Source organism: Nomascus leucogenys, chromosome 20, assembly GCF_006542625.1.
Source record: "Nomascus leucogenys isolate Asia chromosome 20, Asia_NLE_v1, whole genome shotgun sequence".
NCBI lineage: Eukaryota > Metazoa > Chordata > Mammalia > Primates > Hylobatidae > Nomascus > Nomascus leucogenys.
Window position 1 is genome coordinate 16,655,783 of NC_044400.1, and position 12,813 is coordinate 16,668,595.

The 12,813-nt window shown below is 35.9% G+C and overlaps 1 protein-coding gene across 1 annotated transcript in view; it reads left to right on the forward strand.

The window, feature by feature from the left end:
- The window catches only part of ZRANB3 (zinc finger RANBP2-type containing 3), a 298,807-nt gene that overhangs the window by 216,764 nt on the left and 69,230 nt on the right, over positions 1-12,813 (forward strand). The window contains exons 9-11 of the mRNA XM_030801279.1: positions 6,323-6,442; positions 9,369-9,488; positions 12,125-12,304. Of these exons, the coding sequence (XP_030657139.1) occupies positions 6,323-6,442; positions 9,369-9,488; positions 12,125-12,304 (420 nt within the window). The remainder of the gene's footprint in view (positions 1-6,322; positions 6,443-9,368; positions 9,489-12,124; positions 12,305-12,813) is intronic.

Consider the following 12,813-nt stretch of genomic DNA (forward strand, 5'->3'; position numbering starts at 1 on the left):
ATAAGAGTATATTAACTGATGGATAAATAAAATGCATATATATTCATACAATGGAATATTATTTAACATTAAAAAAAAGAAGTGCTGATGTATGCTACAACATGGATTGGAAACCATTACACTAAGTTAAAGAAGCTGTCTCAGAAAACACATATTATATGATTCCATTTATATGGAACGTCCAAAAGAGTCAAATCCATAGAGACAGAAAGTTAATTAGTGTTTACCTAGAGCTGAAATGATGGGGAACTGGGGTGTGACAGCTGAGAGGTAAAGGAATTCTTTTTAGGGTAATGAAAAGGTCCTAACATTGTTAGGTTGTGATTGTTATGATGATACACAATTCTGCAAATGTACTAAAAGCCATTGAATTGTACACTTTAAAAGAGTGAATTTTATGGTATGTGAATTATATGCCAGTGAAGCTATTTTTTAAAAAAGAGAGAGAACCCAGGTTCTTCTGTCTTCTGTTGTCTGACCCAGTTCACTGCTTGCCCTCAACAGCTCCTATTATAGCGCCAAGATGACTGCTGCATTCTGGGATATCAGATATCAAGTGCAGCCCATAATGTCCAAAGCAAGGAAAAGTGTTCCTAAGAGTGCCTTTGTCAGGGAGGATGTTTTTTTGAAACCCCCAGCAGACTCCTCAGGTGTCATATTAGTCAGAATCATTTGCAAGGGAAATGAAAATGCTAGGTTTGCTTAGACCAATCACAATTCACCTATGACTAAGAAGACATTAAAAGAGCTTTAAAAAAAAAAAAAAAAGAGCTTAAAAGGTCATGCGATACCTGAACAAAACTATCATTTGATTGGGTTCTGAGGACTTCAGGACTTACAGGGAAGCTTCCTTTGTGCTCACATTCTCTTAGCTACAAGTTATAGCTGTTAAAGAAAAGATTATTCTGACTTGTTAAAACAGTAGGGAAGACTACTCAAGACTATTGCAGTAGAGGTCAACTCTTTTGCAATAGACGAGAGAGGTTGAGCTCAATTCCAAACACAAGGGCAAGTAGAGATTTATAGCCAGCGAGTAGGTTGAGAGAGTTGATGAATGGAAAATTACTAAGAGGAGACATCAAGGGTAAGGGGATTCTTGCTAAAGACAGGCCAAGGGTTTATACATCAAAGGTGCGGAATAAGGAACTAGATCCAATATCACGAGTGCGGGGATTTTCACTGAAATAACTTAGTGGGGTTCCTATAAGACCGGGCTATGCAGGCCTGGCAAGGACAGGATGGACACCGAAGGCCAAGGTGAGGGCTCGGTTGCAAAGAGGGCTCAGGAGAGCCTAACTAAAGTTAGATCAAAGGAGAGTGTTTGTCATAGCTCAGGTTTGAAGTTTTTGTCTTTCTTTTTTTTCTTTCTTATTATTTGTTTAAAAGCCAACAATTTGAAATCAAATAACTTTTATCAGGTCTTTAGTGCAGTATAGATTTTTCTTTAACTACTTTTACTTCAGAAAGTAAGATGTGTACCTCTTCACTGAAAAAAAATCATGAATATTCTCTTCATTGTTGTATTTTATTTAATTAATTAATTTATTTTTTGAGATAGAGTTTTACTCTTGTTGCCCAGGATGGAGTGCAATGGCATGATCTCAGCTCACCACAACCTCTGCCTCCCAGGCTCAAACGATTCTCCTGCCTCACCCTCCCAAGTAGCTGGGAGCACAGGCATGTGCCATCACACCCGGCTAATTTTCTACTTTTAGTAGAGACGGGGTTTCTCTGTGTTGGTCAAGCTGGTCTCGAACTCCCGACCTCAGGTGATCCACCCACCTTGGCCTCCCAAAGTGCTGGGATTACAGGCATGAGCCACCATGCCTGGCCTGCATTTTTTAAAATAAGATATAATGTATAGTCTTCATTAATTACTTAAATTAGATCTTCGACTAACAGGCTTATTACTAACAGATCAATTCTAGTAAAATAAAATAGAGTTTTGAACACATGCATTTTCTGCAACTTCTGTGAAACCTGAACCGACATAACCAAGATGCTGATTATTATGAGGACCTGCCATTCCACATACTAGGTACTTAAGATCGTTTGGAAGCAAATTCCTGTTCAGATAATTTAAAATCTGACAATGCAGTGATAGTTTTTATTAGGATAAAATCAAAATAGTTACAATGCATGCATAGTACATTTTAAAATGAAAATCTATGTAATCCCCATCTTAAGAACCTAAGAGAATCCCAAAAGTTCATTTGTTACTTTTGATGTTTTGGTATTCCCAACACATTTTCTCCTAAAAAGCAGTATCACAAATGATGGTTAAGTTGCTTTATTAGTCCTAAGAGACTATTTAGTCAGTTATGTAATTGAACTTTATAATAATGTTAGTAACTGTAAACCTTTTTGAAGCAAAGGGGGCTTGAACTTTGGCATCGGCATCTCTGGTTGTGATGGAAGCAGGTGATATCAGTGGAGGAGACTCTAAGAAAAATTGCTCACTTGGGAAGAGGAGGGGGAATCCATCTGAGACTAGAGGTTTAGCAATTATATAGTTTGTAAGTCTGGACTGGATAGTAATGAATGTACCTTAAAAGTACTCCATCTTGACATGTACATTTTGAAAGGCTTATCACAGTAAATATAGCTCTTTAGGCAAATATGCACTTTATTAAAGTGGTTCAGTTGCCATGACAACATATCCGGAATTTATAGCTCCTTGTTTTGACAGTACTTCATTTCCACTTTCCAAGGCACTGAAATCCAAGGCTAAAGTTCTTAACAGCCCCTACTCTCATTGTATGATGAATTTCTGTGGTTTAGAAAACTTAAACATGCAAAATGTAGTTTGCAGAATCTGTCATGTGACTTTATAGTCATATATATGAATTTTAAGTAGGTATTTTTCAGTTTTGAAATGCCTCCTTTATAATTTTTTATTATTGCCAAAGCTACATAGTATCATAGTTTAATGACCAGAGATCCAAAAAATAACAGTCCCCTAACCTTATTTCCCAAAGGCAACAACTTTCTTTTCTTTCAGCTGATTTTTTTTAGTATTTACTTCAAATCCCTCAACACCATACTTATATTGCTGCTTAGTTTGTATTACTATTTGCTTTGTAATTTTAGCTGTCATCCATTGGCTTCTTAATATGGAAGATTAAAGTTTTGCCCTGTCCCCTGTTGCCCCACTCTCACACACATATCTTTCTGTTATTTCCATCCTTCCATGAAAGTCATAATCATAGTTTTACTGATTTTATAGGAACTTATTACCAATTTTGGCTTGATCAGTATTCACCATGTTTATTATTAGAACCATATTTATAACATTTACAGGTGAAACATGGTATGCTATGGATATGTTTTCTTCCACAACTCATTTTATTTTCTTTGGCATTAATAATTATAAAGGTTTTTCTTTTCTTCTTTTGTTAGTTTTCTGTATGGTAGTCACTAATCCATCCTCAAAGTTTCCTCTAGTTATTTAACCTCCTCCCAATATCTTTAAACATTAAGCATTGTATTAATCTCATCTTCTTAAAGAAATTTCCCCGGGTTCCTTCTGATTAGCTCTAGTCTGAACTGTTACTCCTTAGGCCTGCTGCAGAGCTCTCATCCTGGAGATTTTCACCTCTTTCCTTTATATTATTTTCTTTCTTTGTTTACTTCCTATTTTGTTGGAGCATTTTGTCCAGTAGGCTCCCAAGAAATGGTATATTGGGAGCAAATTATTTGCATTCCTTGCATATTTGAAAATATTACTATTCTATCTGATTTTTAATTAGCTGGATATAAAATTTGGGGAAATCATTTTCTCTCATTTCTGGTATTGGTATTGAGAAATCCAATACAATTCAGAATTGTTATTCTATTTTGATTCTATGAAATCTTTTCTTCCCTTTTCTGGAAGCTTATAGAATCATTTCTTTGTCCCAGTGTTCTAAAATTTCTTGATAATGAGCCTCGTTCTGGGTCTATTTTCATTCAATGTGAAAGACACATAGTGGGTTTTTTCCATTTTTCATTTTGGAAACTCATGCCCTTCAGTTATGTAGAACTTTATTTCTTTGATGATTTTTGTTAGTTTTCTCTGTTTGTTTTCTGAGACTTTTATTATTCATATATTTTCATACATTGCCCTCATGACCTGATCCCCTAATTATTTTACATTTTATATTTCTTTTTTTTTTTTTGAGACAGAGTCTCACTGTTGCCCAGGCTGGAGAGCAGTGGTGTAATCTCGGCTCACTGCAACCTCTGCCTCCCAGGTTCAAGTGATTCTCCTGCCTCAGCCTCCCAAGTAGCTGGGATTACAGGCATGTGTCACCACGCCCAGCTAATTTTTGTATTTTTAGTAGAGATGGGGTTTCACCATGTTGGCCAGGCTGTTCTTGAACTCCTGACCTCAAGTGATCTGCCCACCTTGGCTTCCCAAAGTGCTTGGATTACAGGCGTGAGCCCCTACGCCTGGCCTATATTTTATATTTTCTGTTTACTTTCTAGGAGATTTCGTTAGCTTAATAACCAATGAATTATCCATTTCTGCTATTATATTTTTCATTTCTGACAGTACTTTTATTCCTCTTTATATCTGTTTTTTTTGTAGCATACTGATGTTGTTTTATAAATGCAATCTCTTACACTTTTGTTAGCTCTGTATATTTGATCTGTTTATACATGTTGCTTTCTACAAATATCTATTGATGTTTGGTTGGTTGCTTATATTTACAAGAAAGACACCACTGACTAGAAGCTCTGTGCATGTATATGATTTATAGACTATGGCCTTCAATAAATGGTGATCTGAATGGGATGTCTCCTTGGGAAACCCCTGATAGCAGTATCTTTAGTTTTTTCTCTTGGCTGGTCCAATTCCTTAGAAAAGAATCACTTTATATGATTCTGCTCTCTTGCCTGAAGGACATAAGCCTGTTTCTGTTTTGGGAAGTATAGGGGTAAGAAGGCTGGGACGGGGGCGCAGATCTCAGCATTTATTTTGTAACTTTCATGTAATCCCCATGAGTTTTGTAGGATATACCTATCATCAATATAGGATTCCTCCATCCAAATACCCTCTATTTTATCCACTCCAGAGAATAAGTCTGTAGTTTTCTACCAGAATGGTTATGGTAGTTACCTATTGTATGGAATAGGTAGAGAGAAGGTAAATAGCAGTATTGTACATAATCAACTACTTAAACATTATTTCAGCAGGTCCTCCTAACCACACTCCTACCCCCATTCCAGAGGTGTCATTTTCTGAGCCTTTTTAGATGACTGCAGCATAAATCAAGTGCTTCTCCGCTTTCCATAGCCAGTTTAGGATCTGTGAGATTGGTTAATCAGTTATCAGTCATTGTCTACTTTTTAGCTTCCAAAGTTTTGTTGCTATTGACTTTTCTCCAGTTCTCTTTGTCCCTTTACACTGCGATGTTTTAAACATAGCATTGAGAAGGAGCAGAAGTTAAATGTGGTCAGCCTGGTATCTTTTTCCAAAATTTCTAAATAACCAGTTTTTAAAAGTTAAAAGATATATAATTCATATTTTAAACTTAATTCATGCTATCCTCTTTAATTCCTATTTACTTCATATCAAATTGATTTTTCACTCTTAATAAGTAACTTGGCCTCAAGTTACCTGTTAATCTGAACTTTTTTTATTTTCTTCCTTCTGTGTCACAATTGTTCGATATGTCCCCCTGTTCTCTCAGACCTCACTACTGTTGTCTTCATCCCATCACTCCAGCCTCTTCTGGAACCTTCTCCATCCCAGAGATAAGCTAAATGACCTCATTTCCATTTCTCTTAATCTGTGTACTCCTTGAACTGCTTATTTGTAAGGCTACCTAAGTTTCTTAATTAAAAAAAAAGAAAAAAAACTTTCCTTAAACCTTAAGCTTCAGTGCCTGATTTCTTACTGTTTTCAGTCTTCCCTTTTTAAAAAAAATTCTCTTCATCTGATTTTTTTGCTTTCTGTTTTCTCCTTAACTGTGTTCTACTTGGTCTTAAATATAAACTTTTTTGAAAATCACCTTCTAAACAAAACTGCCACCTCCTTCTTGGCCATAGCCTACTTGACTACCTCCTTTCCATTGAAACCCATTGTTATGTTGTTTTTTAATTCTTCTAATTCTTGTCTTCTTCTCATTTAAAATTGCTCAGTTTTTCCCCTTCTTGTCCCTCTTCTTTTACATTTTCCTTATATGTGGGCTTCCACTTCCTTAGGCTACCTAGAGAACAGTGCAGCTAAAAGTTCATACTTAGTGATTTTCAAGCCATTTTTCTTGCTTTATTAAAAGTGACAAACTTTAAATAATCATTTTTATGACACTAATAAGGTTTACCTTTTAATATTTAGGCAGGTGCTGTAAAGGATTATATTAAGATGATGCTTCAGAATGATTCGCTTAAATTTCTGGTTTTTGCTCACCATTTAAGCATGCTCCAAGCTTGCACAGAAGCAGTCATCGAAAATAAGGTATGTTGCCATTTTTTAACTAAATACTTTTTAGAATGCATATTTTTACTAAAAATCAGTTGTAGTCTCATAATTGAGGTGTTTTATTTCTTCTTTAGATGATGGTATATAAATTATTACACATTTTTCTTGAAAATTATATTAATATTATATGATGATGATTATATACTATTAAATTTTCTCTTTTCTTAACTGATCTCATAATTTTCCACTGACCAAATTATCTGGATTGATTAAAGATATGCTGCTATGATAGGCTATAGTGTGAATTTTATTTTTGTTCCTGGATATATCGTTTTAGAGTGGTGTAGGCAGTTAAACATTATACTTTTTATTTACCTACACAGTGGCCTTTGAATGTGGGTGACATAGAGAGGAAAGAAAGAATGAATTTGGCCAATGTTAGTACCCAACTGCAGTCATACTATTTAAACTTCCAGGCAGTATATGGAAAATGATTACTAAAATTTAGTGTAGATGCATTTGAAACATATGGCCCAAGTAATTTATCAGGTTAGCTCCATCAAGCCATGTGGCTTTACTGCATCTTCTTAGGTTTACCTTGATTTCCAGTAGTCCACCAGTGAGTGACAACATCTTCCTTTGTTTCTATCAAAGATAAAAACTTAGTATACATTGTTTAAACATTAGGTAATATGTTCATTAATATTACCAAAGAAATACTTCTAGTGTTTCCTTCATAGGAAGAGTTATAATAAAGTGCTATACATTAAAAGGTACTTTCTCATTGGTTATCATATAGTTTCTGAAAAACACCCTCTAAGAGTTAATTAACCTTAATATTTTTTAAATGATTGGGCAAGAAATTAGATTCATAATATTTTTCTTATTCTGATTCCATTTCACTTAAAACTACTGGGATCGATTCCAAGTATAATAGTCTTTTTTTCTTACATCCATTTTACTGATATGTTTAGAATCCCATTTAGCTTTACTAAGAGTTAAAAATGTAGATATAGGCCAGGTGTGGTGGCTCACACCTGTAATCCCAGCACTTTGGGAGGCCGAGGTGGGCGGATCACCTGAGGTCGGGAGTTCGAGACCAGCCTGACAAACATGGAGAAACTCCATCTCTACTAAAAATAAGAATTAGCTGGGCGTAGTGGCACATGCCTGTAATCCCAGCTACTTGGGAAGCTGAGGCAGGAGAATCGCTTGAACCTGGGAGGAGGCAGAGGTTGCAGTGAGCTGAGATCCTGCCATTGCACTCCAGCCTAGGCAATAAGAGCAAAACTTCATCTTAAAAAAAAATGTAGATAATTAAATTAAAATTAAAAATTAAAATGTAGATACTCATGAGGTTGAAGGTGAATTTTTCCCCAACTCTCCCTACCCAGACAATGGATTTTCTTTAGAAAGACCCTCAGAGGATTTTATAATCTTCCTTAATGGCTATTAAATGGTTTACTGGTTAATGTATACTTGTTCTTTGAGGACGGAACATTAATATGGGACATTCTTTTTAATAATTAACTTGGATATTCCCTTATAAAAGTGAATATTCATATGTTCCAACTATTTAAGGCTATATTTCCTATGGCAGTACATATATGAATAAGATTTTTTGAAATTTAGGACTTACTATTTTTAGAAGTTGAATAATGACTTTTTTTTTTTTTTTTTTTTTTTTGAGACAGTCTCGCTCAGTCGCCCAGGCTGGAGTGCAGTGGCTCGATCTCTGCTCACTGCAAGCTCCGCCTCCCAGATTCATGCCATAATCCTGCCTCAGCCTCCCGAGTATCTGGGACTACAGGCGCCCGCCACCACGTCCAGCTGATTTTTTTGTATTTTTTTAGTAGAGATGGGGTTTCGCCATGTTAGCCAGGATGGTCGCGATCTCCTGACCTCGTGATCCGTCCTCCTCAGCCTCCCAAAGTGCTGGGATTACAGGCGTGAGCCGCTGCGCCCGGCCAATAATGACTTCTTTTTAGCTATTCTAACACATAGTGATAACCCCCTTTTCTCAACTCAAATCATTCTTAAAGACAACAATGTTCAGTTTAACACTTAATGTTTCCCTACTTTTCAAAAATGTATGTGGGTGCCTCAGTGCCTCACCTCACTGGAGATGACCATATCACATATTTCTTTAAAGTTTAATAATGTGAAAAACCAGAATTAAAAGCTCTATTTTCCGGCCTGGTGCGACGAGGTGGGCAGATCACGAGGTCAGGAGATTGAGACCACGGTGAAACCCCGTCTCTACTAAAAATACAAAAAAATTAGCCAGGTGTGGTGGCAAGCGCCTGTAGTCCCAGCTACTCGGGAGGCTGAGGCAGGAGAATGGCGTGAACCCGGAGGCGGAGCTTGCAGTGAGCAAAGATCGCGCCACTGCACTCCAGCCTGGGCGACAGAGCAAGACTCCGTCTCAAAAAAAAGCTGTATTTTCCCAGTTAATATTTGGGATATTTCAGAAATAAATGTCCTACTCCTCATGAATCCATGATTTGTGGGCAGAATCATCTTTCTCTTTTCTCACATGTCTGGCTGTATTTTCACTTTAGAATTAGTGATCTTATAACTTTAGAGTTAATCTGATCCATGGTTTAAAGTTTGCATGTCAATTTACGTAGAATTTTACTGAAGACAACATTAGCTTAATTCATAAAAGATTTGTGGAGCTTCTGCTATATACAAGGCATTGCCCTTGGCATTGATGGGATGAAGATGAATTAGACATAGACTCTACCCTCAAGTAGCTTAAAAGATTAAAAAATTAAGAAATTGTTATAAGAAGCTATTAAAAAACTTGGTTAAGATTCTTCTTGTATAACATTTACCAATCTGTCACCTTAACCAAGTTCCATTTTGTTATATGACCATAAAAATAAGCTGTAAAATATATAAAATGAGATGGGTATATAGGGGCTTGTCCTAATTTTGCCGTTTTCCTTGTTAACGCTAGACTGGTTACATTAGGATAGATGGAAGTGTTTCATCTTCAGAAAGAATACACCTGGTTAATCAGTTTCAAAAGGATCCTGACACTCGCGTGGCTATCCTAAGCATTCAGGCTGCTGGCCAGGTAAGAAATTTCAAGTCTAAATTTGGTAATGAAATGTCATTGAAATAAGAAAAAAGGCCATTCACTATAACTTTGGTTTATAAACTTGTAACTTTGTTTCTGGATGCCTTGTGTAACAAATATTAATTCTTCTTCAGAGAGTTCCAGAAAGTGTAATAGAAAGAGGCTTCGATGTCTTTGACACAGATCTAAATTTTCAAGGTATATGTCTTTGAAAGAATATACTTTCAAAGAAGAGTAAGAAGAGTATAGTTAATTTGATTGTAATATTTTTGCGTGACCTTTTTTCCTTCCTTTGAATTTGTATAGGCTTTTCCCATACCTGTCTTATATCCAACCCTTCACTTACTTGATTGTGTTGCATTAGGACCTGTGTGGCAAGGTGGCCTGGGGGAAAAGAACTCTTGTCTCAGGACTTTTTATGGAGTGCTTCTGTTTTGTCCCTTAGGATTAAGTTTGAAGGCAAGTAAACAGAAATTCACATTAAGACTGACTTAAATACACAAAGTTTAATTCTCTTATGTAGACAGTCCAGGCCTAGCCTGATGTTTGCACAAAGTCCTTAGGACCTACACCCCTTCTCGCTTTCTGCTTTACCACTCTTAGCAAGTATGTCTTATCTAAAAGGGCTGCTAGAGTTCCATCTTATCTGCAGTCTAAGCAGCTGCCTGGAGAAAAGCACACTGCGTCTCTTATAGTTAGTCCCACAACCACACCTAATTTCAAGGGAAGCTGGGAAGAGTATTCTTTATTCCACATAGCCCTGCTAAAAATTGGGTGTTATTTTACAAAGGAATAAGAGAAGGATAGATATTAGGGAAAGTAATGGCAGTCTCTGCCACAGTAGGTAAGAGGGGATCTTCTGGACTGTTTTTCTGCTAACATTCTAAAATACTTTGTTGTAAATGTCTAAGCTAGGACATTTAACATAGGGAAAAGTAATTGAGCATACTGCTGTTCAACCAATCTGGTACATGCCAAAGATCTGCTTTTACTCAGCTAATTAAAGTATATAAAATTATATACAGAGAGAAACTTTATGAGGATGAAGCAGTTCCACAACTCTCTGGGAGTTCTAACCAAAAGGAGGGTTGTCTCAATGCTTCCCTCATGTTCAGTTAAACTTCCAATAATCGGAGTTATTTATCTGTTAGACTATTCCAGCCATAGAGAATATCATCAAAAAGGGCTTAGAATTAGAAATGAAGTACTTAGAGCTGGGGAGGTGCTAAGTTGGAGAAAGCCAGACAGGAGAGTCTAGGACTTTTTTAAATTAATAATGTATGGGGCACTTACATTTTATTCAAGGCTGTACTTCTGAAGACCTTATATAAATCAAGACTCACGTACTTGAGGACTGATATCTCCATAGGAATAAAGGAAAGTGGAAAGGTCTTTGTTCTTGGTACTGTGAGTCTTACATTATAGTTTAGCAGCTGCTTAGAGTGGTATTGATCTTGCCAACATATTTTCCCTTTATGCTTGTATAGTCAAATGATGTTTTTTATAAAATTGAAGATGTCTCTCTTTTTAAATACTACTTTTTATTTTTTCAGCATTATTTCTAATATTCTGTGGCATTTTCAGTCCTAAATAGCAGCACAGTTTAATATATTTGTCTCTGTATTTTTATTACCTCTAACTTCTTTTTCAGATACTGATTTTCAGTAAATTTTTCAACTTGAGAACTAGTACCACCATTTAACTAATGTTAGCATGATTTTGTTATGTGACATGAAAATATTTTAAGTGAAAATAACATATCAAAATAGTAGCATAGCAGTCACAAAAGTCACTCACAGGAGTTTGGTGCATGTGAACAACAAACAGCATTGATTAAATAATACTCCAAAAAAATGGCAGATATTTCTGTTTACCACCTAATGTCATTTTACTGCTATATGGCTATAGCATAAGCGTGGTTCACACTTCATTCAGCCTACCAACATTAAAGTCATGCATTTTTTGACACATTTTTTAGTTTAACACATTTTTTAGTTTGAGGATTTTGCATTATTTCATATATTGATTATAAAGAAAGACTTAGTTAATATTTTTATGTCACACTATTTGAAATTCATGAAAATGCAGTTGTACAGAAAATGCAATTGCATTGTATATATTGAGACATAGGCAGTAAATTTCAGGTCTTTGGAATATAACATCACAGGAAGAAAATAGTATAACCAGAGACGTTATTTTCTTGCTTTATAACATGACAGTGTGAGTTAAATGAAGAGGATGTAAATGCTCTTTGCTTAGTTGCTATAGATACCATATGTTGGAAATTGTATTCTCATTTGTAAAGTATTTTATTAGATTTTCCAGTGGTAATGTGAATCTGTTCATCATCAGAGAATAAAGTGATTTAGTTTATATACTTCCATCAAGGTGACTTTTGAAATTTTGAAATACCTTTCAAATGTGTTTTTTGTAGTTCACCTAGCTATGTTGCATTAAACATTCTTCATTTGCCTTTCATGAATTAAATCTTAATTTGGCCTAAAATAAACAACTAATTTGTTTTCAAGTCCTTCAGTATTCTCCATTTAACATGTTCAGACTTTATTATATATGGCTGTATGTTACATTCTCAATTTATTTGCATCTCAATTTATTTGCTTTATTTCACTTAGGGATTAACATTTACTGCGGCAAGTCATGTTGTATTTGCTGAACTGTATTGGGACCCTGGACATATAAAACAAGCAGAAGACCGAGCTCACAGAATTGGCCAGTGCAGTTCTGTGAATATTCACTACCTTATTGCAAATGGAACTCTAGACACCCTTATGTGGGGAATGTTGAATCGCAAGGTAAAGCTTGAATTTAAATCAAGTTAGCAGCTTACTTATTATTAACCATAGCCAATGTGAGTTAAGAGGCTGAGTTTTAGTGTTTTCAGGCAAAGGATACTTAAGTACATCAAGATAATGATGATAATAGAGACCAAGGTAAGAAAAGGCTTAAATAGTAGTACCTTGCCTGCTCTCCTCTGTAATAAGACAGGCATGAACTTCCACATATTCCTATTATCTTCCAAGCCCTTCTACTACTTTAGAGGTACAATGATGGGGTTGGCTAGCAAGGAAACGTAATGTTTCAAGCCCCAAGTCCTTTGCGTAACCTAAGAATAAACCTTTTCTAGAAGAATTCTTGAGTTCCAAGCTAATTTTGGACAGAAGGTAGCCTGTACCCAGACTCTAGAAAACGTAGGAATGACATTGCTTGCTCTGTCCTCTCAGCTGTCTCTTTTCCTCAGTCTTGACAATGTTTATAGAAAGGACTTGACTAAGGATTAGATGATTTCAGGCTGGGCGCCGTG